Here is a 22,278-nt window from a genome sequence, read left to right on the forward strand (position 1 = left end):
TGTGCTAGTTGCTTAGAATAATGACAGAACCTGCTCCTGGCCTCCCAGAGTGGACCAAACAAATGCAATTTCTGTGCACGTTGAATATGAAAAAGGAAGTAAGGGTTCTTTTTTATTTATTTATTTTTTTTATTTATTCATTTTAGAGCGGAGAGGGAGAGACAGAGAGAGAGAGAGAGGAGAGACAGAGAGAGATGAGGGGAGGAGCTGGAAGCATCAACTCCCATATGTGCCTTGACCAGGCAAGCCCAAGGTTTCGAACCGGCAACCTCAGCATTTCCAGGTGGACGCTTTATCCACTGCGTCACCACAGGTCAGGCTGGAAGTAAGGGTTCTTAAGGGAGCACCTCAGTGAGTTTCTTAACTGAGACACAAGGGGTCAAGGACAGTGTTCTAGTTCATTGAAAATCAAAATTTCAGTTGCAACCTAACGGTTGAGTAGAGGGGTAAAGAGAACAGTAATCTAGGCCATAGCACTTGCCAACTTCTAAAGATGAGAGAGAAATCCCTTGGAGAACTGCAAGTAAAATTTTGCATGGCAGAATGGTGCAATCAATGCATGAGCTACATTCAGCCTCTCAGATGTTTTGTTTAACTTAAACTGCAAAGTACTTTTAAGAACTTTATGTTAGGCCCTGGCCAGTTGGCTTAGCAGTAGAGCATTGGCCCGGTGTGTGGAAAGTCCCGGGTTCCCTGTCAGGGCATACAGGAGAAGGGACCATCTGCTTCTCTACCCCTCCCCCCTCTTTTTACCTCCCACAGCCATGCTCCAATGGTTTGAGCAGTTTGGCCCCAGGTACTGAGGATAGCGCCATGGCCTTGCCTCAGGTGCTGAAATAGCTGGGTGGCTGAGCAAGAGCAGTGGCCCCAGATGGGCAGAGCATCACCCCCTACTGGAGTTGCCGGGTGGATGCTGGTTGGGGTGTATGTGAGAGTCTGTCTCCCTGCTTCCTCGCTTCTCAATAATAATAATAATAAAAGAACATGTCTGACCAGGCGGTGGCACAGTGGATAGAGCGTCGGACTGCGATGCAGAGGACCCGGGTTCAAGACCCCGAGGTCGCCAGCTTGAGTGCGGACTCATCTGGTTTGAGGAAAAGCCCACCAGCTTGAACCCAAGGTTGCTGGCTCCAGCAAGGGGTTACTCAGTCTGCTGAAGGCCCGCGGTCAAGGCACATATGAGAAAGCAATCAATGAACAACTAAGGTGTTGCAACGTGCAATGAAAAACTAATGATTGATGCTTCTCATCTCTCTCTGTTCCTGTCTGTCCCTGTCTATCTCTCTCTCTGACTCACTCTCTGTCTCTGTAAAAAATAAACAAATAAATAAATAAATAATTAAAAAAAAAAAAAAAAAGAACTTTATGTTAGTGGCCAAACTTAGACAAAATAAAATTTAACTTGAAGACTAGTCATTGGGCCCAAATGCCTTCATGGCAGTAATTGGCTCACCAGATTTTTTTTTTAATTTAATTTTATTTATTCATTTTTAGAGAGGAGAGAGAGAGGGAGAGAGAGAGAGCGAGAGAGAGAGAAGGGGGGAGGAGCTGGAAGCATCAACTCCCATATGTGCCTTGACCAGGCAAGCCCAGGGTTTCGAACCGGCGACTTCAGCATTTCCAGGTCGATGCTTTATCCACTGCGCCACCACAGGTCAGGCTCACCAGATTTTTGTTTAAGTACCAAGTTAGTAAGACTGACTGACAGCACTGACCAGGTGGCTCAGTGGACAAATTGTTGTCCCAGCACACTGATGTCATGGGTTTGACCCTTCGTCAGGGCATGTAGAAGAAGCAATCAGTGAGTACACAACTAAATGAAACAAATTGATGTTTCTCTCTCACTCTGTCCCTTCTCTCTTCATCTCTTTCTCTATTATCAGTGGAAAAATAAAAACAAAAACCTGACTGGCACCTGACCAGGCAGGTGGTGGTGTAGTGGATAGAGAGTCGGACTGGGACACTGAGGACCCAGGTTCGAGACCCTGAGGTCGCCAGCTTGAGCACGGGTTCATCTGGTTTGAGCAAAGCTCACCAGCTTGGGCCCAAGGTCACTGGCTTGAGCAAGAGGTTACTCGATCTGCTGTAGCCCCACGGTCAAGGCACATATGAGAGGGCAGGCAATGAATGAACAACTAAAGTGCCACAACGAAAAATTGATGCTTTTCATCTCTCTCCCTTCCTGTCTGTCTGTCCTTATCTATCCCTCTCTCTGACATTCTCTCTGTCTCTGTAAAAACAAACAAACAAAAAACCTGACTGGCCCTTTTAAGTGCTTTGAATTTGATGTTCCCTAGGCTAGATAATAAATTATTTAGAGGAATTCTAAAAGGTGAAAAGGGACCAGATTATTTTGTTTTCTCACGGTTAAAGAGTTCAAGCTTTGCCTGACCTGTGGTGGCTCAGTGGATAAAGCTTTGATCTAGAATGCTGAGGTCACTGGTTTAAAACCATGGGCTTGCCTAGTCAAGGCACATATGAAAAGCAACTACTATGACTTGATGCTGCCTGCTCCTCCCCCTCCTCCTCTCTAAGATCAATAAATAAAAAATATTTTTTTAAAAGTTCAAGCTTGGCCCTGGCCAGTCGGCCCAGTATGTGGAAGTCCTGGGTTCGATTCCCAGCCAGGGCACACAGGAGAAGTGTGCTTTTCCACCCTTCCCCTTCTCCTTTCTCTCTTTTCCTCTCTTGCAGCCAAGGCTCCATTGGAGCAAAGTTGGCCCGGGCACTGAGGATGGCTCCATGGCCTCCACCTCATGCACTAGAATGGCTCCAGTCGCAGTGGAGCAACGCCCCAGAGGGGCCGAGCATCACCCCCTCATGGGCATGTTGGGTGGATCCTGGTTAGGCACATGCAGTAGTCTGTCTGCCTCTCCCCCGCTTCTCACTTTGGAAAAAAAAAAAGAAAAAAGAAAAAAAAAAGTTCAAGCTTGATCTTGTGAGTAGTGAAGCCTCTGAAGGGTTTTTAGAAGGGTGTGACATGATTCAGTTTGAATTTTAGACAGATTATTACTCTGGCTGTAGGACTGTAGGATTGAGAACAAATTCACAACTGGTAAGATTGAAGCTAGGATACCAATTAAAAGATTGTTGCTACATCCAAGCCAAAAATGTGGTGGCCAGGGGATGGAAGTAGACAGATTTGACAGATACATTGGCAATAGTTTCAAGAGAAATTGAACTGTTGTAGTTGAGAAAAGAGGAATCAAGGGTGATACTCAGGCTTCTGTATTGAGCAACTGGTGGGTGGTAGTTAAAATAGGAAACCTGCAAAAGACGAGCACAGGCAAAATAAGGTAGTGGATGAAGTCAAGATTATGGAGGGATAATGAATGGGCTTGGCAATGGGTTGAAGTGGAAGGCAAGAAGGGATGGAATTAAAAGTTGACGCTTAGGCCTGACCAGGCGGTGGCGCAGTGGGTAGAGCGTCAGGCTGGGACGCAGAGGACCCAGGTTCAAGACCCCGAGGTCGCCAGCTTGAGCATGGGCTCATCTGGTTTGAGCACAGCTTACCAACTTGAACCCAAGGTCGCTGGCTTGAGCAAGGGGTCACTCAATCTGCTGTAGCCCCCTGGTCAAGGCACATATGAGAAAGCAATCAATGGGCCCTGGCCGGTTGGCTCAGCGGTAGAGCATCAGCCTGGCTTGTGGGGGACCCGGGTTCGATTCCCAGCCAGGGCACATAGGAGAAGCGCCCATTTGCTTCTCCTCCCCCCCCCCGCCTCCTTCCTCTCTGTCTCTTTCTTCCCCTCCCTCAGCCAAGGCTCCACTGGAGCAAAGATGGCCCGGGCGCTGGGGATGGCTCCTTGGCCTCTGCCCCAGGCGCTAGAGTGGCTCTGGTCTCGGCAGAGCAACGCCCTGGAGGGGTAGAGCATCGCCCCCTGGTGGGCAGAGCGTTGCCCCTGGTGGGCGTGCCGGGTGGATCCCGGTCGGGCACATGCGGGAGTCTGTCTGACTGTCTCTCCCCGTTTCCAGCTTCAGAAAAATACAAAAAAAAAAAAAAAAGAGAAAGCAATCAATGAACAACTCAGGTGTCACAACAAAGAATTGATGCTTCTCATCTTCCTTCCTCTCTTTCTGTCCCTCTCTCTTTCTTTCTCTCTGTCTCTGTCACATACATACACAAAAAGTTGACACTTAGGTTCTCAGCCTGAATGGATATTGGCATCATTCACAAAAATAGTAAAAGAAGGGTTCTGGAAGTTAAAATGAATTTGAAGTAGCTGTGGGATTCATAGGTGGAGGTGGCTGGGAAGCTGTTGGATTGTAAATCTGGAGCTCAGAACAGGTTAAAATGTGAAGAATTAGTCATTTATCTAGAAGGGATAGTCAAAGTGGAGCTCTGGATACATTGCCAAGTGACTAAAGGGGTTAATTTAGTAAAAACAAAACAGACAAAAACACCTTAGTATTTGGAGCCACATCTTGCTTCTTTCACTGAGTGTTTTTTTGTTTTGTTTGTTTTAATAAAACAGTATCCATCTTTCAGTCATATATTTCCCATTATATTTAGTGAGAATCAAATGAAAGTCAGATTGTACCTGGAGCCAGATCTCTGGGTATCTAATCCAGCTTACTGGTGTGTAACTGTGGGCAAATTATTTAACCTCTCTGCTGTAATTTCCTTACTGCAAAATGAGAATGATAATAGTATGAACTTAAAAGGTTGTTGTAAGGATCATATGAGATAGTATATGAAGTGTCTGAAACAGTGACTGGCACAAAGGAAACAATTAATATTAGCTGTATATTGAAAATGCCTTATAAACTATAAAAGTATTGGTAATTAGAAAAGAAGGGTGTCATCTGACTTGTGGTGGCATAGTGGATAAAGCATTGACCTGGAATGCTGAGGTTGCCGGTTCAAGACCCCAGGCTAGCCTGGTCAAGGCACAAGTAAGAAGCAACTACTATGAGTTGATGCTTCCTGCTCCTCAGCCGCCCTCTCTCTCCTCTCTAAAATCATTAAATAAAATCTTTAAAAAAAAAAAGAAAAGGGGTGTCATTTTTGCAGAAGACCTACCTTGAAGAAATGAGGGGAAGAGAAGAGAATTTTAAAAAGAGGAAAGGCCTGACCAGGCGGTGGCGCAGTGGATAGAGCGTCGGACTAGGATGCCGAGAACTCAGGTTCGAGACCCCGAGGTCGCCAGCTTGAGTGCAGACTCATCTGGTTTGAGGAAAAGCCCACCAGCTTGAACCCAGGGTCGCTGGCTCCAGCAAGGGGTTACTCGGTCTGCTGAAGGCCCGCGGTCAAGGCACATATGAGAAAGCAATCAATGAACAACTAAGGTGTTGCAATGCGCAATGAAAAACTAATGATTGATGCTTCTCATCTCTCTCTGTTCCTGTCTGTCTGTCCCTGTCTATCCCTCTCTCTGACTCTCTCTGTCTCTGTAAAACAACAACAAAAAAAAGAGGAAAGGAAGACCTGACTGGTGGTAGTGTTTTAGTGGATAGGGTGTCTACCTGGGATTCTGAGGTCCAAGATTCAAAGCCCCAAGGTTGCCAACTTCAGTGCAGGGTCACCAGCTTGCGCATGGGGTCACTGGCTTGAGTCCAAAGGTTGCTGGTTTGAAGCCCAAGGTCACTGGTTTGAGCAAGGGGTCACTGGCTCGTCTTGAGAACCCCCCCAGTCAAGGCACGTATGAGAAACAATCAGTGAACACCTAAAGTGATGCAACTACGAGTTGATGCTTCTTACCTCTCTTCCTTCCTGTCTCTCTCTCAAGAAAAAAATAGAATAAAATAAAAAAGAGGAAAGGATGAATGAAAATATTGGGATAACCTGGTTGGTTAGCTCAGTTGGTTAGAGAGCATCCTCTCAATATGCCAAGGTTGTGGGTTCAATCCTCAGGGCACATAATTATGCAACCAGTGAGTGCTTATATAAGTGGAACAACAAACTGATGTTTCTCTCTCTCTCTCTTTCCTCATTTCTCTCATAAATCAGTAAAAATAAAATTTAAGAAGACCCTGGCTGGTTAGCTCAGTTGGTTAGAGTGTTGTCCCAAAATGCTAAGGTTGTGGATTCAATTTCCAGTCAGGGCACATACAGGAAGCAACCAATGAGTGCACAGCTAACTGGAACAACAAATGAATGCTTTGCTCTCCTTCTCTCCCTTCCTCTCTCTGTCTCTCTAAAAGCAGTCAATAAATTAAAAAATAATTTTTTTTTAATTTCCCATCTATTTCAATTATTATTCACCCCTTCTTGAACTTTTGGAGCCATTTGGTCCATAATTATATATATACTGTTATATTTAATATTAAAAAGAAGTAATTTGTAGCCTCACCAGGTGGTGGCGCAGTGGATAGAGCATCCGACTGGGATGCGAAAGACCCAGGTTCGAGACCCCGAGGTCACCAACTTGAGCACAGGCTCATCTGGTTTGAATAAAAGCTCACCAGCTTGAGCCCAAGGTCGCTGGCTCAAGCAAGGGGTTACTCGATCTGCTGAAGGCCTGCGGTTAAGGCACATATGAGAAAGAAATCAATGAACAACTAAGGTGTTGCAATCCGCAACGAAAAACTAATGATTGATGCTTCTCATCTCTCCGTTCTTGTCTGTCTGTCCCTGTCTATCCCTCTCTCTGTAAAAAAAAATAATAATTTGTAAAACACTTTACAATATTTAAAGAGACTTAACAATCTCATTCTGTTCTCAACTTCCCTTTAAGGTAGATGTTGTTATGCCTATATAGCAGTGGTCCCCAACCCCCGGGCCACGGACCGGTACCGGTCTATGGGCGATTTGGTACTGGTCCGCAGAGAAAGAATAAATAACTTACATTATTTCCGTTTTATTTATATTTAAGTCTGAATGATGTTTTATTTTTTTTTATTTTTTTGTTTTTTTTTACAGAGACAGAGAGAGGGATAGACAGGGACAGACAAACAGGAACGGAGAGATGAGAAATATCAATCATTCGTTTTTCGTTGCGCATTGCGACACCTTAGTTCAGGGGTCTCAAACTCAACTCAGCATGTGGGCCGCAGAGCAAGATCACAGCCGTTCGGCGGGCCGCACTAGGTCTACAAAAGGCAACTGTTATGCAACACTTTTCTCACTGCAGTTGAAAACAAAAAAAAAAATCAGTACAACAAGCACAATCGTACATGCAGTATACTCAGTGTCACAAAACGACCAGAAACTGTAGTTCACATCACAACTGCTGTTAACTAAGCTAATATCTAGCTAGGATGCTAGAGAAATGAAAAATACAAGTAGGCCCCTAGGCTTACTTAATTTTATCCAAAATATTTTGAACTTCGTGGATTAGTCTGCGGGCCGCGGGCCGCGAGTTTGAGACCCCTGCCTTAGTTGTTCATTGATTGCTTTCTCATATGTGCCTTGACCACGGGCCTTCAGCAGACCGAGTAACCCCTTGCTTGAGCCAGTGACCTTGGGTCCAAGCTGGTGAACTTTTGCTCAAACCAGATGAGCCCGCGTTCAAGCTGGCGACCTCGGGGTCTCGAACCTGGGTCCTCGGCATCCCAGTCCGATGCTCTATCCACTGAGCCACCGCTTGGTCAGGCGATGTTTTATTTTTTAAAAATGACCAGATTTCCGGCCTGACCTGTGGTGGCGCAGTGGGATAAAGCGTCGACCTGGAACACTGAGGTTGCCAGTTCGAAACCTTGGGCTTGCCTGGTCAAGGCACATATGGGAGTTGATGCTTCCTGCTCCTCCCCCTTCTCTCTCTTTCTCCCCTCTCTCTAAAAATCAATAAATAAAATATTTTTTAAAAATGACCAGATTTCCTCTGTTACATCCGTCTAAGACTCACTCTTGACGCTTGCCTCGGTCACATGATACATTTATCTGTCCCACCCTAAAGACCCATCAGTGAAAATTTTTTTTTTTTTTTTTCATTTTTCTGAAGCTGGAAACAGGGAGAGACAGTCAGACAGACTCCCGCATGCGCCCGACCGGGATCCACCCGGCACGCCCACCATGGGGCGACGCTCTGCCCACCAGGGGGGCGATGCTCTGCCCCTCCTGGGCGTCGCCATGTTGCGACCAGAGCCACTCTAGCGCCTGAGGCAGAGGCCACAGAGCCATCCCCAGCGCCGGGGCCATCTTTGCTCCAATGGAGCCTTGGCTGCGGGAGGGGAAGAGAGAGACAGAGAGGAAAGCACGGCGGAGGGGTGGAGAAGCAAATGGGCACTTCTCCTGTGTGCCCTGGCTGGGAATTGAACCCGGGTCCTCCGCACGCTAGGCCGACGCTCTACCACTGAGCCAACCAGCCAGGGCCGAAAATATTTTCTGACATTAAACCAGTTCGTGGCCCAAAAAAGGTTGGGGACCACTGCTATATAGTAAATAGGAAATTGAGGCTCAAGAGGTAGGCTTGCCTAAGCAACAGAGCTTGAGTTGCAGTCTGGGTCTTTTGATACTAAATCTCCTTTGATAATCTTATTTGCCTAATTAGATTGTAAATTTCTTGAAGCCTGAATCTAATCAGTAACTTCTTTTTATGCTTTACAGCATCTAGCTCCATGCTGGGAGGATATAAGTGTTCAAACTAGACTGAGTGAAGACTGGAGGTATTCAAGAATAACATGCCCTTTCTCCTTTCTGCCCTCTAGCGCCCTCACAAAGCCAATGCTGAGGAGATGACCAAGTATCACAGCGATGACTACATAAAATTCTTGCGCTCCATCCGCCCAGATAACATGTCCGAGTACAGCAAACAGATGCAGAGATGTAAGTCCATTTTGTTCCCTCCCTACTTTCAAGCCCCCAGTTGGATCTTCCTTTCTTTTCTTTTTTTCTTCTTTTCCAAATGAGAGGAGGGGAGATAGACAGATTCCTGCATGTGCCCTGACTGGGATCCACCTGGCAACCCCTGTCTGGGGCTGATGCTCTGCCCATCTAGGGTCATGCTGACAACCGAGCTATTTTTAGCACCTGAGGTAGAGGCTCCATGGAGCCATCCTCAGGGTCAGGCCTATGTGCTCAAACCAGTAGAACCATGGCTGCGGGAGGGGAAGAGAGAGAGAAAAGGAGAAGGGGAATGGGTGGAAAAGCAGATGGTCGCTTTTCCTGTGTGCCCTGACCAGGAATCGAACCTGGGACATCCACATACCAGGCAGACGCTCTACCACTGAACCAACTGGCCAGAGCCTGGATCTTTCTTTCAATTGGAGGAGCCCACCCTGCTTTTCTTTGTACCTCCCATTCAGCTGACATCTGATTTCTCTTGCCTCCCAAGGGTGCCAGTGTGCTTCTTTTTTCTCAAGTCTGGTTTTCCTTGTTTCTTGATTGCAAGGAACAGAGATTAAACCTTGTCCAGTTAGGTTCGTGACATTTGCCAAGAAAACTGTAGTTGTTATAATGGAAAAAGCACTGACCTGGGAAGAGGGGATGGGAGATACAGGTCCAAGCTCTGACTTTTAACTGACTGGGCAAGTCACTTCCCTCAGTTTTTTCTTTTGTAAAATGGACTAGATGTCATCCCATACAATTTTAGCAGCCACTTAGAATAGACTCTAGATTATGTGATCTTGGAGTTGAGGTGATTCTACGCCTGCCCTCTGGAATTTGAAACTCAGAATAGATACCACCACAGAAGCAACACTCTTTTTGTGGGAATTATGGGGATTAATATAACTGTGGATGGAAAATATATTAAAATTTGGGAAAAACTGTCATGCATGACTTTTCCTTGTGTTATTTTAGAAATTCTCTTGACACCTAAAATCTCTGTAAAGCAGTTTAACAGCATTGTTTGAAAGAAGTATGGTAGCTTATGACAGCTTATTTTGAAATATCAGAAAATCTGTGGCACTGTTGCTACTGGCCACAAGACAGTCTGAGTCCCAAGTCAGAAAGTTACTTATCCATTGCAATAATTGTGCAGGTAATGATTATAGAACCAGAGAGACTCTCTGAAGCATTACATTTCACAATTCCAGGACTTGCTACCCCCTCTAAGTGAAGTATTTTCTCTCTCAATTAGCAGGGTCTTATTTCCTTTCCAAGTGAGACAAATTCATTGCTTTGCTCTAGATGGCTTTAGGGGTTTCCATTACCTGTTTAGGCTAACAGTCAGGCTCTACTGTCAGTACAGAGGGCTCTCATTAGCCCTTTGAGGAGTACGAACGTTGATATATGTCTTTGTGCCTCCTAACCATCCAGGGTACGATCAATTTATTTTAACAATGTGTAAGGCAACATTAAAAAAAGGCAAATGGTCTCTGGCCGGTTGGCTCAGTGGTAGAGTGTCAGCCTGGCGTGCAGAAGTCCCGGGTTCGATTCCCGGCCAGGGCACACAGGAGAAGCACCCATCTGCTTCTCCACCCCTCCCCCTCTCCTTCCTCTCTGTCTCTCTCTTCCCCTCCCGCAGCCAAGGCTCCATTGGAGCAAAGATGGCCCAGGTGCTGAGGATGGCTCCATGGCCTCTGCCTCAGGCGCTAGAATGGCTCTGGTTGCAACAGAGCGACACCCCGGATGGGCAGAGCATTGCCCCCTGGTGGGCGTGCTGGGTGGATCCCGGTCGGGCGCATGCGGGAGTCTGTCTGACTGCCTCCCCATTTCCAGCTTCAGAAAAATACAAAAAAAAAAAAAAAAAAAAAGGCAAATGTATGTTCTTGTTTCCATAAATTGGTTATTACATAAACATGATTTTAAGTTAATAAAATGTAACTGGGCCTGACCTGTGGTGGCGTAGTGGATAAAGCGTCGACCTGGAAATGCTGAGGTTGCCGGTTTGAAACCCTGGGCTTGCCTGGTCAAGGCACATATGGGAGTTGATGCTTCTAGCTCCTCCCCCCCCTTCTCTCTCTCTGTCTCTCCCTCTCTCTAAAAATGAATAAATAAAAAATTTAAAAAAATAAAATAAAATAAATAAAATGTAACTGGAACTAATTTTATTTTTTGAAAAAAACTCACTCCTGGGGGTCAGCGAGCATGAAAAAAACTCACTACTCAAAGGGTTAGAAAAGACACTTGGTGTTGAGGCAGGAAAATAAGCTTTGATGTTTTGGTTTGAATCCCTTAGTTCTTCCACTTAGATATGAGTTTGTCTTTTTAATTTTCCTCCCTCCCTCCCTCCCTCCCTCCCTCCCTCCCTCCCTCCCTCCCTCCCTCCCTCCCTCCCTCCCTCCTTTCTTTCTTTCTTTCTTTCTTTCTTTCTTTCTTTTTTTCCTTTCTTCCTTCCCCTTCCCCTTCCCCTTCCCCTTCCCCTTCCCCTTCCCCTTCCCCTTCCCCTTCCCCTTCCCCTTCCCCTTCCCCTTCCCCTTCCCCTTCCCTTTCCCTTTCCCTTTCCCTTTCCCTTTCCCTTTCCTTTCCTTCCCCTTTCTTGGTGAAAGGTAGGAGATAGTGAGGCAGAATTCTGCATGCACCCTAATCTGCAGCCACCTGGCAACACCAGCTATTTTTTGGCACCTGAGGCTCATGCACTCCAAGGGAGTGCCCAGAGCCAAGCTTGAACCAATCGAACCACTGGCTAAGGGAGGGGAAGAGGGAAAGAAGCAGGAGAAGGAGGGGAAGAGAAGCAGATGGTTGCTTCTTCTGTGTGCCCTTACTGGGAATCAAACCTGGGACATTCATCCTCCTGACTGACACTCATCCACTGAGGCACCGGCCAGGGCTTCTTTTTCTTTCTTTTTTTTTTTTTTAAAGTGAGAGGAAGGGAGATAGACTCCCGCATGCGCCCTAACTGGGATCCATCTGGCAACCCCTGGTCTGGGGCAGATGCTCAAACCAGTCAAGCCATAGGCTGCGAGAGGGGAAGAGAGAGAAAGGGAAGAGAAGCAGATGGTCGCTTCTCATGTGTGACCTGACCAGGGATCAAACCGGGGACATCCACATATGAGGTCGACACTCTGTCCACTAAGCCAACCAGTCAGGGCCAGATACATGGTTTTGTTTTGTTTTTTCTTTTACAGAGACAGAGAGAGAGAGAGTCAGAAAGAGGGATAGATAGGGACAGACAGACAGGAATGGAGAGAGATGAGAAGCATCAATCATCAGTTGTGACACCTTAGTTGTTCGTTGATTTCTTTCTCATATGTGCCTTGACCTTGGGCCTTCAGCAGACTGAGGGACCCCTTGCTCGAGCCAGTAACCTTGGGTCCAAGCTGGTGAGCCTTGCTCAAACCAGATGAGCCCGCGCTCAAGCTGGCAACCTCGGGGTCTCAAACCTGGGTCCTCCACATCCCAGTCCAATACTCTATCCACTGCGCCACTGCCTGGTCAGGCTATTGTCTTCTTTTTATTTTATTTTATTTTTTTTTTTTTTTTTTATTATTATTATTTTTTTTCATTTTTCCGAAGCTGGAAACGGGGAGGCAGTCAGACAGACTCCCGCATGCGCCGGACTGGGATCCACCTGGCACGCCCACCAGGGGGCGATGTTCTGCCCATCTGGGGTGTAGCTCTGTTGCAACCAGAGCCATTCTAGCGCCTGAGGCAGAGGTCACAGAGCCATCCCCAGCGCCCGGGCCATCTTTGCTCCAATGGAGCCTTGGCTGCGGGAGGGGAAGAGAGAGACAGAGAGGAAGGAGAGGGGAAGGGGTGGAGAAGCAGATGGGCGCTTCTCCTGTGTGCCCTGGCCGGGAATCGAACCCGGGACTCCTGCACGCCAGGCCGACGCTCTACCGCTGAGCCAACCGGCCAGGGCCTATTGTCTTCTTTTTAAGGAAGGGAAAACATGCTCAGAGAGGCTTGAAGACTTACTCAAAAACTTGTATCACCTGACCAGGCAGTGGCGCAGTGGATAGAGTATTGGACTGGGATGCGGAGGACCCAGGTTCAAGACCCCGAGCTCACCAGCTTGGACCCAAGGTCGCTGGCTCAAGCAAGGGGTTACTCGGTCTGCTGAAGGCCCAAGGTCAAGGCACATATGAGAAAGCAATCAATGAACAACTAAAGGTGTCGCAATGCGCAACGAAAAACTAATGATTGATGCTTCTCATCTCTCTCTGTTCCTGTCTGTCTGTCCCTGTCTATCCCTCACTCTGACTCTCTCTCTGTCTCTGTAAAAAAAAAAAACAAAAAAAACAAAAAAGAAGACAATAGCCTGACCTGTGGTGGCGCAGTGGATGGCGCGCTGACCTGGAACGCTGAGGTCACCAGTTCCAGACCCTGCGCTTGCCGGGTCAAGGTACATATGGGAGTTGATGCTTCCTGCTCCAACCCCCTTCTCTCTCTCTCTCTCTCTCTCTCTCTCTAATGAATAAAGTCTAAAAAAAAAAAAAAGAAGAAGACAATAGTGCCTATCTCATAATGGAGGTTGGGAGGTGATGAGATAATGTATTCAAAGCACCAAACTCTCCCTATTTGAACAGTAGCTTTTGCTAGTATGATTTACGACTTCTGTTATTTTCAAACCTGTCGAGGCAGACAGAATATTTCGCCCTCACAAGTGTATAGGTTTGGCTCTGGCTCCCAGTTTGCTCTAATTTTCCTGAAACCAGCATTCTAAACTTGTTCATTAAAAAATTAGGTCTGGGATTTCTCTCATTGAAGATGGGGAATAGGAAGAATGAGGCTAAGGATTTCAAGTTACTTTATTAACTTGATTCATAGGATTATACAGAGATGTCACTTAATACAGATACAGTGCTTTATTACCACCACCACCTAGGTATAAGCATTGTCCTGAAGTCAGTGTTTAATCCCATGCATCTCTTTCTGCAGTATGCCTTTTACTGCCTTTCTACCTATCTCCACTCTCCCATCTCTCACACAATATTGCTCACCTTTAATGTAAAGCCAGCCTAAGAATGATAAAGTATTTATATAGGGGAAAAAAAGTATTTATAGTAGGAAGAGGGAAAATCCATAGAAAAGGCTTTCCTAGCCTTACAGATTAGTCTAAGCGAGAGACTGCTTTCTCATTTTCTCCCCTTTTTCATCTCTAATCACATAGCTTGTTGAACTGGGAACAATGCACTGGACATTTGAGCCACACATTGGTTTGGAGCCTGAAGGAAAATATTTTTTCGTTATGTCTTAAACACCCATTTCCTCCCATCGAGGCTCCATATCCCGAATGGGAATGTAAACAAAAGGTTGGAAACCGAGGCAGGCCAAATCCACTGTAGGAGGAAGCAGCCAGAGTGGGAAATTGGTTCCCAGTGGATAAACAGCCTGGCCCCAGGGACCAAAGTTCTTATTGACACAGCCTCCCAGTGTTTACATGAGAAGCTGGGGAGAGAGCCACACACTGTGTACCCCGTTATGCAGAAAAACTACCTTGGAGCACTTGCCTTGGCAAGGCATCAGACCAGGGCACCCCCGTAGGGCAGTACCAGAGTTGGTAACTCTTGTGGTTATTACAAACCTTGGAGCTTCAGCTGTGTCTCAACAGGTTACCACGGTCCAACCTGGGCTTTTTACCCTCCTCATCCTGGAGGTTCTCCTCCTTGCTCTACTTTGGGAACTGCTGTTGATAACAGTGGATGCAATGGGAAGGCTGGGGCCAGAGAACAAGGCTCTAGCCCCACCCCTGCCTCTAATGTCCTATCATTGATGTCTCAGCAGTTTCCTTTTCTGTGAGAGGAGACTTGGAGCTATAAGGTTCCTCCCTAGCTCTGTGAGTCTACAACCTTCAGGTGTGCTTCCCTTCCTGTCTTTTCATTTGCATTATGGTTTGCATGTGTTTCATCATTATGTGTTAGTTTGTACTTTTACCCCTTTAGGCCTGAAATAACTTTACTCCAGTTGTCACTTGTGGGTGTCGTAGAAAGAGCACTGGACCATGGGAGTCAGGACACCTGGGACTCTGATTCTGGTTCTGTCATTGCCTGGTAGTATAACCTTGGGCAAGTCACTTAGCTTCTCCATATCTGTTTGTTCCTCTGCAGTAGGGTTGATATCTGTCTTACTCAGCTCATAAGGTTATTATGAGGATCAGATGAGATTGTGTATGTGAAATTACTGGGAAAAAGCTAGATTATATCTTCATAGGCTTTTAGGTCAGACAGACTGATACTTTAATGCTGCCCAGCCATTTATTTACTAGCAGTTCATCTCTCTGTGCCTATTTTCCCATTTATAAAATGGGACCAAATTTTACCTCATAAGGATGTATGAGGATAAATTATATCAGCTATTAAAAGCATTTAGGCCCTGGCCGGTTGGCTCAGCGGTAGAGCGTCGGCCTGGCGTGCGGGGGACCCAGGTTCGATTCCCGGCCAGGGCACATAGGAGAAGCACCCATTTGCTTCTCCACCCCTCCCCTTCCTCTCTGTCTCTCTCTTCCCCTCCCGCAGCCAAGGCTCCATTGGAGCAAAGATGGCCCGGGCGCTGGGGATGGCTCCTTGGCTGCTGCCCCAGGCGCTAGAGTGGCTCTGGTCGCGGCAGAGCGATGCCCCAGAGGGGCAGAGCATCACCCCCTGGTGGGCAGAGCATCGCCCCCTGGTAGGCGTGCCAGGTGGATCCCGGTTGGGCGCATGCGGGAGTCTGTCTGACTGTCTCTCCCCGTTTCCAGCTTCAGAAAAATACAAAAAAAAAAAAAAGCATTTAACAAAGCGCCTGGCACATTCTTAAATGTTCAGTGGAACAATAGTTATATAGATCTCTTCTTCACTTCCTTGTTGGTCAGCTGGAGTGAGGTTCAGGAACAAACCCAGGCTGGATGAAGAGGCTAAATTTTTCTCCCTCAAGGCATGAATCAGCATTTTCCCAGTACTTACTGGCTAAATATTTATCCATATAAGGTTTCTGTTGATCTTCTCAACAGTGGGATGAGGTGGGTATCATTATCACTTGTTAGAGATAATGAGCCAAAGCTCAAAGAAGTTAAATGATGTGACTCAGTTACACAGCCAGTCAGTAGTCAAGCCTGGACTAGAACCCAAGCCTTCTGAATACAAATTCATTTTTTCCATCAGCTCATAAATTTATAAACCAAAACTAAAGGAAATTGTGGAACTTAACCTTTTGCTTATGTCTTTCAAGTCAACGTTGGTGAAGACTGTCCAGTATTTGATGGCCTGTTTGAGTTCTGTCAGTTATCTACTGGTGGCTCTGTGGGTAAGGATCATACCTCTCTCCTTGAGGGCAGTGCTGGGGTGTAATAGTGAGGTCTTTTAGGTTACTATCCCAAGAAGGGTGATCTGTGACCATATGAAAGGGTCCTGTGGATTTTTCCCTTAGGTCTTTCACATGTTCTGGTTCAGTCCCAGCCCAGGCTCAATCTTTGACGTGGTAATGACAGGTGTCCTTGACTCTCCTCTCCTACCAAGAGAACTTATATACAAGAATTCCCTGCCGACCTTTTGGGGTTGTTGAGATACTGCACATAAAAGTAATTTGTGAACTGCATAGTGCTATAAAAATGGGAAGTGTCATCATTTGTGTCTTAAAAAAGAGTATGGTTATTATCTTGGAGGTCAGAAATATGCTCCATATATTGCCCACCACTTCCATTAGTAACTTCTAGATTACCTTTAGGGTTACTCTAAAGCAGGGGTCCCCAAACTACGGCCCGCGGGCCGCATGCGGCCCCCTGAGGCCATTTATCCGGCCCCCACCGCACTTCCGGAAGGGGCATCTCTTTCATTGGTGGTCAGTGAGAGGAGCATAGTTCCCATTGAAATACTGGTCAGTTTGTTGATTTAAATTTACTTGTTCTTTATTTTAAATATTGTATTTGTTCCCTTTTTTTTTTTTTTTACTTTAAAATAAGATATGTGCAGTGTGCATAGGGATTTGTTTATAGTTTTTTTGTTTGTTTGTTTTGTTTTTTTTATTTATTCATTTTAGAGAAGAGAGATAGAGAGAGAAGAGAGATAGAGAGAGAGAGAGAAGGAGAGAGGAGCAGGAAGCATCAATTCCCATATATGCCTTGACTGGGCAAGCCTGGAGTTTCAAATCTGTGACCTCAGCTTTCCAGGTCAAGGTTTTAACCACTATGCCAGCATAGGTAAATAAATAAAAAAAAATATATATATATATATATATATATATATATTTTTTTTTTTTTTTTTTTTTTTTTTTTTTTTTTCCTGAAGTTGGAAACAGGGAGGCAATCAGACAGACTCCCGCATGCGCCCGACCGGGATCCACCCGGCATGCCCATCAGGGGGCGATGCTCTGCCCATCTGGGGCACTGCTCTGTTGCAACCAGAGCCATTCTAGCGCCTGAGGCAGAAGCCAGAGAGCCACCCTCAGCGCCCGGGCCAACCTTGCTCCAGTGGAGCCTTGGCTGTGGGAGGGGAAGAGAGAGACAGAGAGGAAGGAGAGGGGGAGGGGTGGAGAAGCAGATGGCGCCTCTCCTGTGTGCCCTGGCCGGGAATCAAACCCGGGACTCCTGCACACCAGGCTGACGCTCTACCACTGAGCCAACCGGCCAGGGCCATCATAGTTTTCTTTATAGTCCGGCCCTCCAATGGTCTGAGGGACAGTGAACTGGCCCCCTGTGTAAAAAGTTTGGGGACCCCTGCTCTAAACCCTTTTTCTTTTCCTTTTTTTTATGAGGTTTAAAACATTTTTTTAAAATTTCCATTGATTTGGGGGAGAGAGAGAGAGAGAGAAGCGTCAGCATGTTGTTCCGTTTAGTTTTGCACCCATTGGTTGCTTCTCATATGTAGTCTCTCTGGGGATTGAACTTGTGACCTCAGTGTTGCAGGTGACACTATCCTCCTTGCCAGGGCCAAATGAGTTTTTTGTTTTTGTTTTTTTTTTAGATAGGCAGGGGGAGAGAAAGACAGGAACACTGAGCTGTTGCTGTATGTGCTCTGACCGGGGATCGAACCAGCAACCTCTGCATTCTGGGACAATGCTCCAACCAACCAAGCTATCCAGCCAGGGCTTAATTTTTAGAGAGACAGAGAGGAAGGAAGAGAGAGGGGAGGGGGAAAGGAAGCATTTGTTTCATTCAGTTCAGCATTTTTTGGTTGCTTCCCAGATGTGCCCTGACTAGCAATTGAACCTGCAACATTGATGTTTCGGGACAAGGCTCTTAACCCACTGAACTAACTGGCGAGGGCTGTTTTATTTATTTATTTATTTATAAACAATTATAGAGAGTGAGAGGAAGCCGGGGGGGGGGGGGGGGGGAGAGGTGTGGTAAACATTGATCTGTTGGTCCACTTATTTATGTATTCATTGGTTGATTTTTTTTTTTAATGTTTATTTTATTGACTTTTAGAGAGAGGAAGGGAGAGAGCAGGACAGAGACAGGAACATCTGTTCCTGTATGTGCCCTGACTGGGGATGAAACTGGCAACCTCTGCACTTCAGTATAATGCTCTAACCAACTGGACTATCTAGCTGGGGCTCTTTTTTTTTTTTTAATTGATTTGAGAGAGGGAGAGGGAGGGAGGAAGGATGAGCAGGAAGCATCAACACATAGTAGTTACTTCTCATCTGTGCCTTGACTGGGCAATGCCAGGGTTTCCAACTGGCAACCTCAGCATTCCAGGTTGATACTATCAACTGCGCCACTACAGGTCAGACTCATTAGGTCAGACTCATTGGTTGATTTTTGTATGTGCCCTGACGGGATCGATCCTGCAACCTTGGTGTATCAGGATGACGTTTCTAACCAACTCAGCTACTCAGCCAGGGCTAAATCCTTTTCCTTTTTTAAAAAAAAAAATATATATTTATTGATTTTAGAGAGAGGAAGGGAGTGGGGAAGAGAGGGACAGACATCAATTTGTTGTTCCACCTGCCATGCATTTACTAGTTGAATTTTGTATATTCCTTGACCTGGGATTGAACCCGCAACCTTGGCATATCCTATAACACTCTAACCAACTGAGCTACCCCACCAGGGCTAAACCCTTGTGTGTGTGTGTGTGTGTGTGTGTGTGTGTGTGTGTGTGCGTGCGCGCACACACAAGAGAGAGACAGACAGGAAGGGAGAGAGATGAGAAGTGTCAACTTGTAGTTGCAGTACTTTAGTTGTTCATTCATTGCCTCTCATATGTGCCTTGATGGGGAAAGGTGGTGGGGGGCTCCAGCCAAGCCAGTGACCCCTTTCTCAGGCCATCAGCCTTGGGCTTCAAGCTCAAGCCAGCAACCCTGTGCTCAAGCTGGTGACCTCAGGGTTTTTTGTTTTTTAAAAAAAAAATTTTTTTTATTCGTTTTAGAGAGGCAAAGGGGAGAGAGCAAGAGAGAGACAGAGAGAGAGAGAAGAGGGAGGAGCAGAAAGCATCAACTCCCATATGTGCCTTGACCAGGCAAGCCCAGGGTTTTGAACTGCCGACCTCAGTGTTCCAGGTTATCACTTTATCCACTGTGCCACCACAGGTCAGGCCAGACCTCAGGGTTTTGAACTTCAGTGTCCCAGGTTGACACTCTATCCACTGCACCACCACCAGTCAGGCTAAACCCTTTTTCTTAACAAATATTTATTTTCTTATAATTAGTGTTTTGTCCTCCCCCCTCCATCCCACCACTTAATGTAATCTCAGAAAACAAAGAAATGCACCAGGGGGGAAAATTGCCCACAATTGGCCCTGGCCAGGTAGCTCAGTTGGATAGAATGTCTTCCCTATATGCTGAAGTTACAGGTTCAGCCCCTGGTCAGGGCACATACGGGAATCAACCAATGACAGCATGAATGAGTGGAACAAATTGATGTTTCTTTTCTCTCTGTGTCTCTTTCCCTTCCTCTTTCTCTAAAAATTAATTTTAATAAATAAAAATTAATATTAAAAAATACAAAAAACAGCTTACAGCCTGATCGATGATGGCACAGTGGATAGAGAATTGACCTGGGATGCTGAAGTCCCAGTTTCAAAGCCCCAAGGTCACTGGCTTGAGCCCAAAGGTCGCTGGCTTGAGTCCAAGGTCACTTGCTTGAGCAAGGGATCACTAGCTTGACTGGAACCCCCACACAACCCTTTTCGGCATGTATGAGAAGCAATTAGTGAACTATAGTGCCACAACTATGAATTGATGCTTCTCATCTCTCTCCCTTCCTGTCTATCTCTTTGAAAAAAGAAAAAGCTCACAGTCACACTGTCCATAATCATTTTTACCATTTTGGAGTCTACTACATTCATCTTTTTTTTATGTTTATATATCTGGACATAACATACATACATCTGGTAACTTTACAAATATGTTCATCCTTTTTTTGTGTATATATCTGGACATAACATACATACATTGACATTTTACAAATATGTTCATCCTTTATATGTATATATCTGGACGTAATATATAATACATACATTGGTATTTTACAAATATGTGTTGCATTTTATATCATTTAATGTCTGCATTTTTTAGTAAATCTATAATAGTTTCTCTATAGTAGATACAGTGTGATTTTTAGTGGCTATCTGATTATTCCATGTTAGGGACCTACTTCAGTTGATGTACTTGGTTCCCTCTTGTTGGATTACTTGGATTGTTTCATGTTTTTATTGCTGTTAAAATTACACTTTAACAAATGCTACAAATGCACTTGAATACTTGAGTGTATATTTCTCTCTCACTTCTTGGACCTACTTGTACTTTGAGTCTCTACCACCTTTGGTATCTTCCAGTTTTTGACTGTGAACAGAATACATTTTATACTTGCAATGCAGGTTTTGTGAATGTATACACACGCACACTCACATTCACTATCACTCAAAAACCTTTTCTCACTCTGAAGCCAGTTTTACAAAAGAGCAGTTACCTTTACTATTATTCTGATATTTTTGTCCTACTCTGTTTCATTTAAAAATATATATACTGGTCATGACCCACTAAACCAGTTTTAAGGCATACTAAGGGATTACCACCTTCATTTTAGAAAACATTTTTTTTTAGAGTAACTAATACCATGTTTGCTCCCTGTTGGAATGGGGTGGGAGAGGACTGCCTTGTGAATTGTACAATACAGCTGTTGAATAGGCAAGTCCTGCCTCTCCCTAGGTTCCCTGGGCTTCTTGGGGGAGGGGAGAGTGGCTTGGTAATAGGCTTATGTTCTCTCTTCCCACGCCCAGCAAGTGCTGTGAAACTTAATAAGCAGCAGACGGACATCGCTGTGAATTGGGCTGGGGGCCTGCACCATGCAAAGAAGTCTGAGGCATCTGGCTTCTGTTACGTCAATGATATCGTCTTGGCCATCCTGGAACTGCTAAAGTATGCCTGCCTGGCCTTGTCTTTTGGAGGAGCACCTTAGGCCAGGTTCCCACTTACCTTTCCCCTGGGCTTGCCTCCCTAGTTTGCTTTTCCTAGCGGTGTGCTGGCTAGGATATGTTCGGTGAGTGTCTCCGGCCATTCTCTCCTTGATGGGGTCTTGATTTGATCTGAGCCCACGGCAAGATCAGGGGCAGGCGCTGCTCAGATCCTGCCTCCAGAGTGTCCCTGTGTGGCTGGAGTTGACCCTGGCTGTAGAGTAGGAAGATCGGACTTGGTCGGCTTGGTCAGGCCTCTGGAGACACCCTGCCGCTCTTCCACCTTCCTTCAGCCAGTTTCCACGTCTCTGGTGCTTAGAGATACCTGAGGGAGGCAGCCAGCTCGGTAAGCTGGGACCTGGCGCCCTTGGCGCGCCCCACTCCAGAAGAGCCCCCAGACCCCTGACCCCCTTTTGATCCTAGGTATCACCAGAGGGTGCTGTATATTGACATTGATATTCACCACGGCGATGGTGTGGAAGAGGCCTTCTATACCACAGACCGGGTCATGACTGTGTCCTTTCATAAATATGGAGAATACTTCCCAGGAACTGGGGACTTACGGGTGAGAACTCCCTTCAGGGGCCAACCAACTCACTCTCAGCTGCCATCTATAACTCCTATCTCATGTCACCAAAAACCACTTCTTGTCTCTTCTGGCATTGAGAACACTATACTCCAGCCTGGGATACCTGCCCCAAGTCGTCTTTCCTCCCTTATTCTGGGGGAAGGGAATGATGCAGACCTAAAGGGTTGGGAGGAATGGGGTCGCCTGATTCATGCATTTCTCTCCTGGCTACAGCTGAATTGCATTACACTATTCAGATGTCCCATATGGCTTGAATTTTAGGTTAGAAACATCAGGTTTTTCTCTCATGGGCTAGAAATTGGGATCTTTCTGAACCATCTCAGCGTTCTTAACATTTTTAGGTCACTTCCCTGGTATAAAATAGTTAATAGACACTTCCCCTTAATGAAGTCTATCCATGGACCTCTAAGAATTCTTGGAAGCTAATTTTTTTTTTAAGATTTTATTTATTGATTTTAGAGAGAGGAGAGAGAAAGGCAAGGGGAGGAGTGGGACACATCAGCTGGTAGTTGCTTCTCACATGTACTTTGACCTCGCAAGCCCGGGATTTTGAACCGGCAACCTCAGCATTCCAGGTTTAATGCTTTATCTACTGCGTCACCACAGGTCAGGCG

General features: G+C 45.9%; 1 protein-coding gene across 2 annotated transcripts in view; it reads left to right on the forward strand.

Annotated features, from left to right (window-relative positions):
- Nucleotides 1-22,278, forward strand: part of HDAC1 (histone deacetylase 1) — a 47,653-nt gene that overhangs the window by 20,488 nt on the left and 4,887 nt on the right. The window contains exons 3-6 of one of the 2 annotated variants that reach the window (XM_066375741.1): nt 8,590-8,707; nt 15,911-15,985; nt 20,902-21,040; nt 21,499-21,640. In XM_066375741.1, the coding sequence (XP_066231838.1) occupies nt 8,590-8,707; nt 15,911-15,985; nt 20,902-21,040; nt 21,499-21,640 (474 nt within the window). The remainder of the gene's footprint in view (nt 1-8,589; nt 8,708-15,910; nt 15,986-20,901; nt 21,041-21,498; nt 21,641-22,278) is intronic. The other variant, XM_066375742.1, reaches the window with a different exon arrangement.

Source organism: Saccopteryx leptura, chromosome 3, assembly GCF_036850995.1.
Source record: "Saccopteryx leptura isolate mSacLep1 chromosome 3, mSacLep1_pri_phased_curated, whole genome shotgun sequence".
NCBI classification, from domain to species: domain Eukaryota; kingdom Metazoa; phylum Chordata; class Mammalia; order Chiroptera; family Emballonuridae; genus Saccopteryx; species Saccopteryx leptura.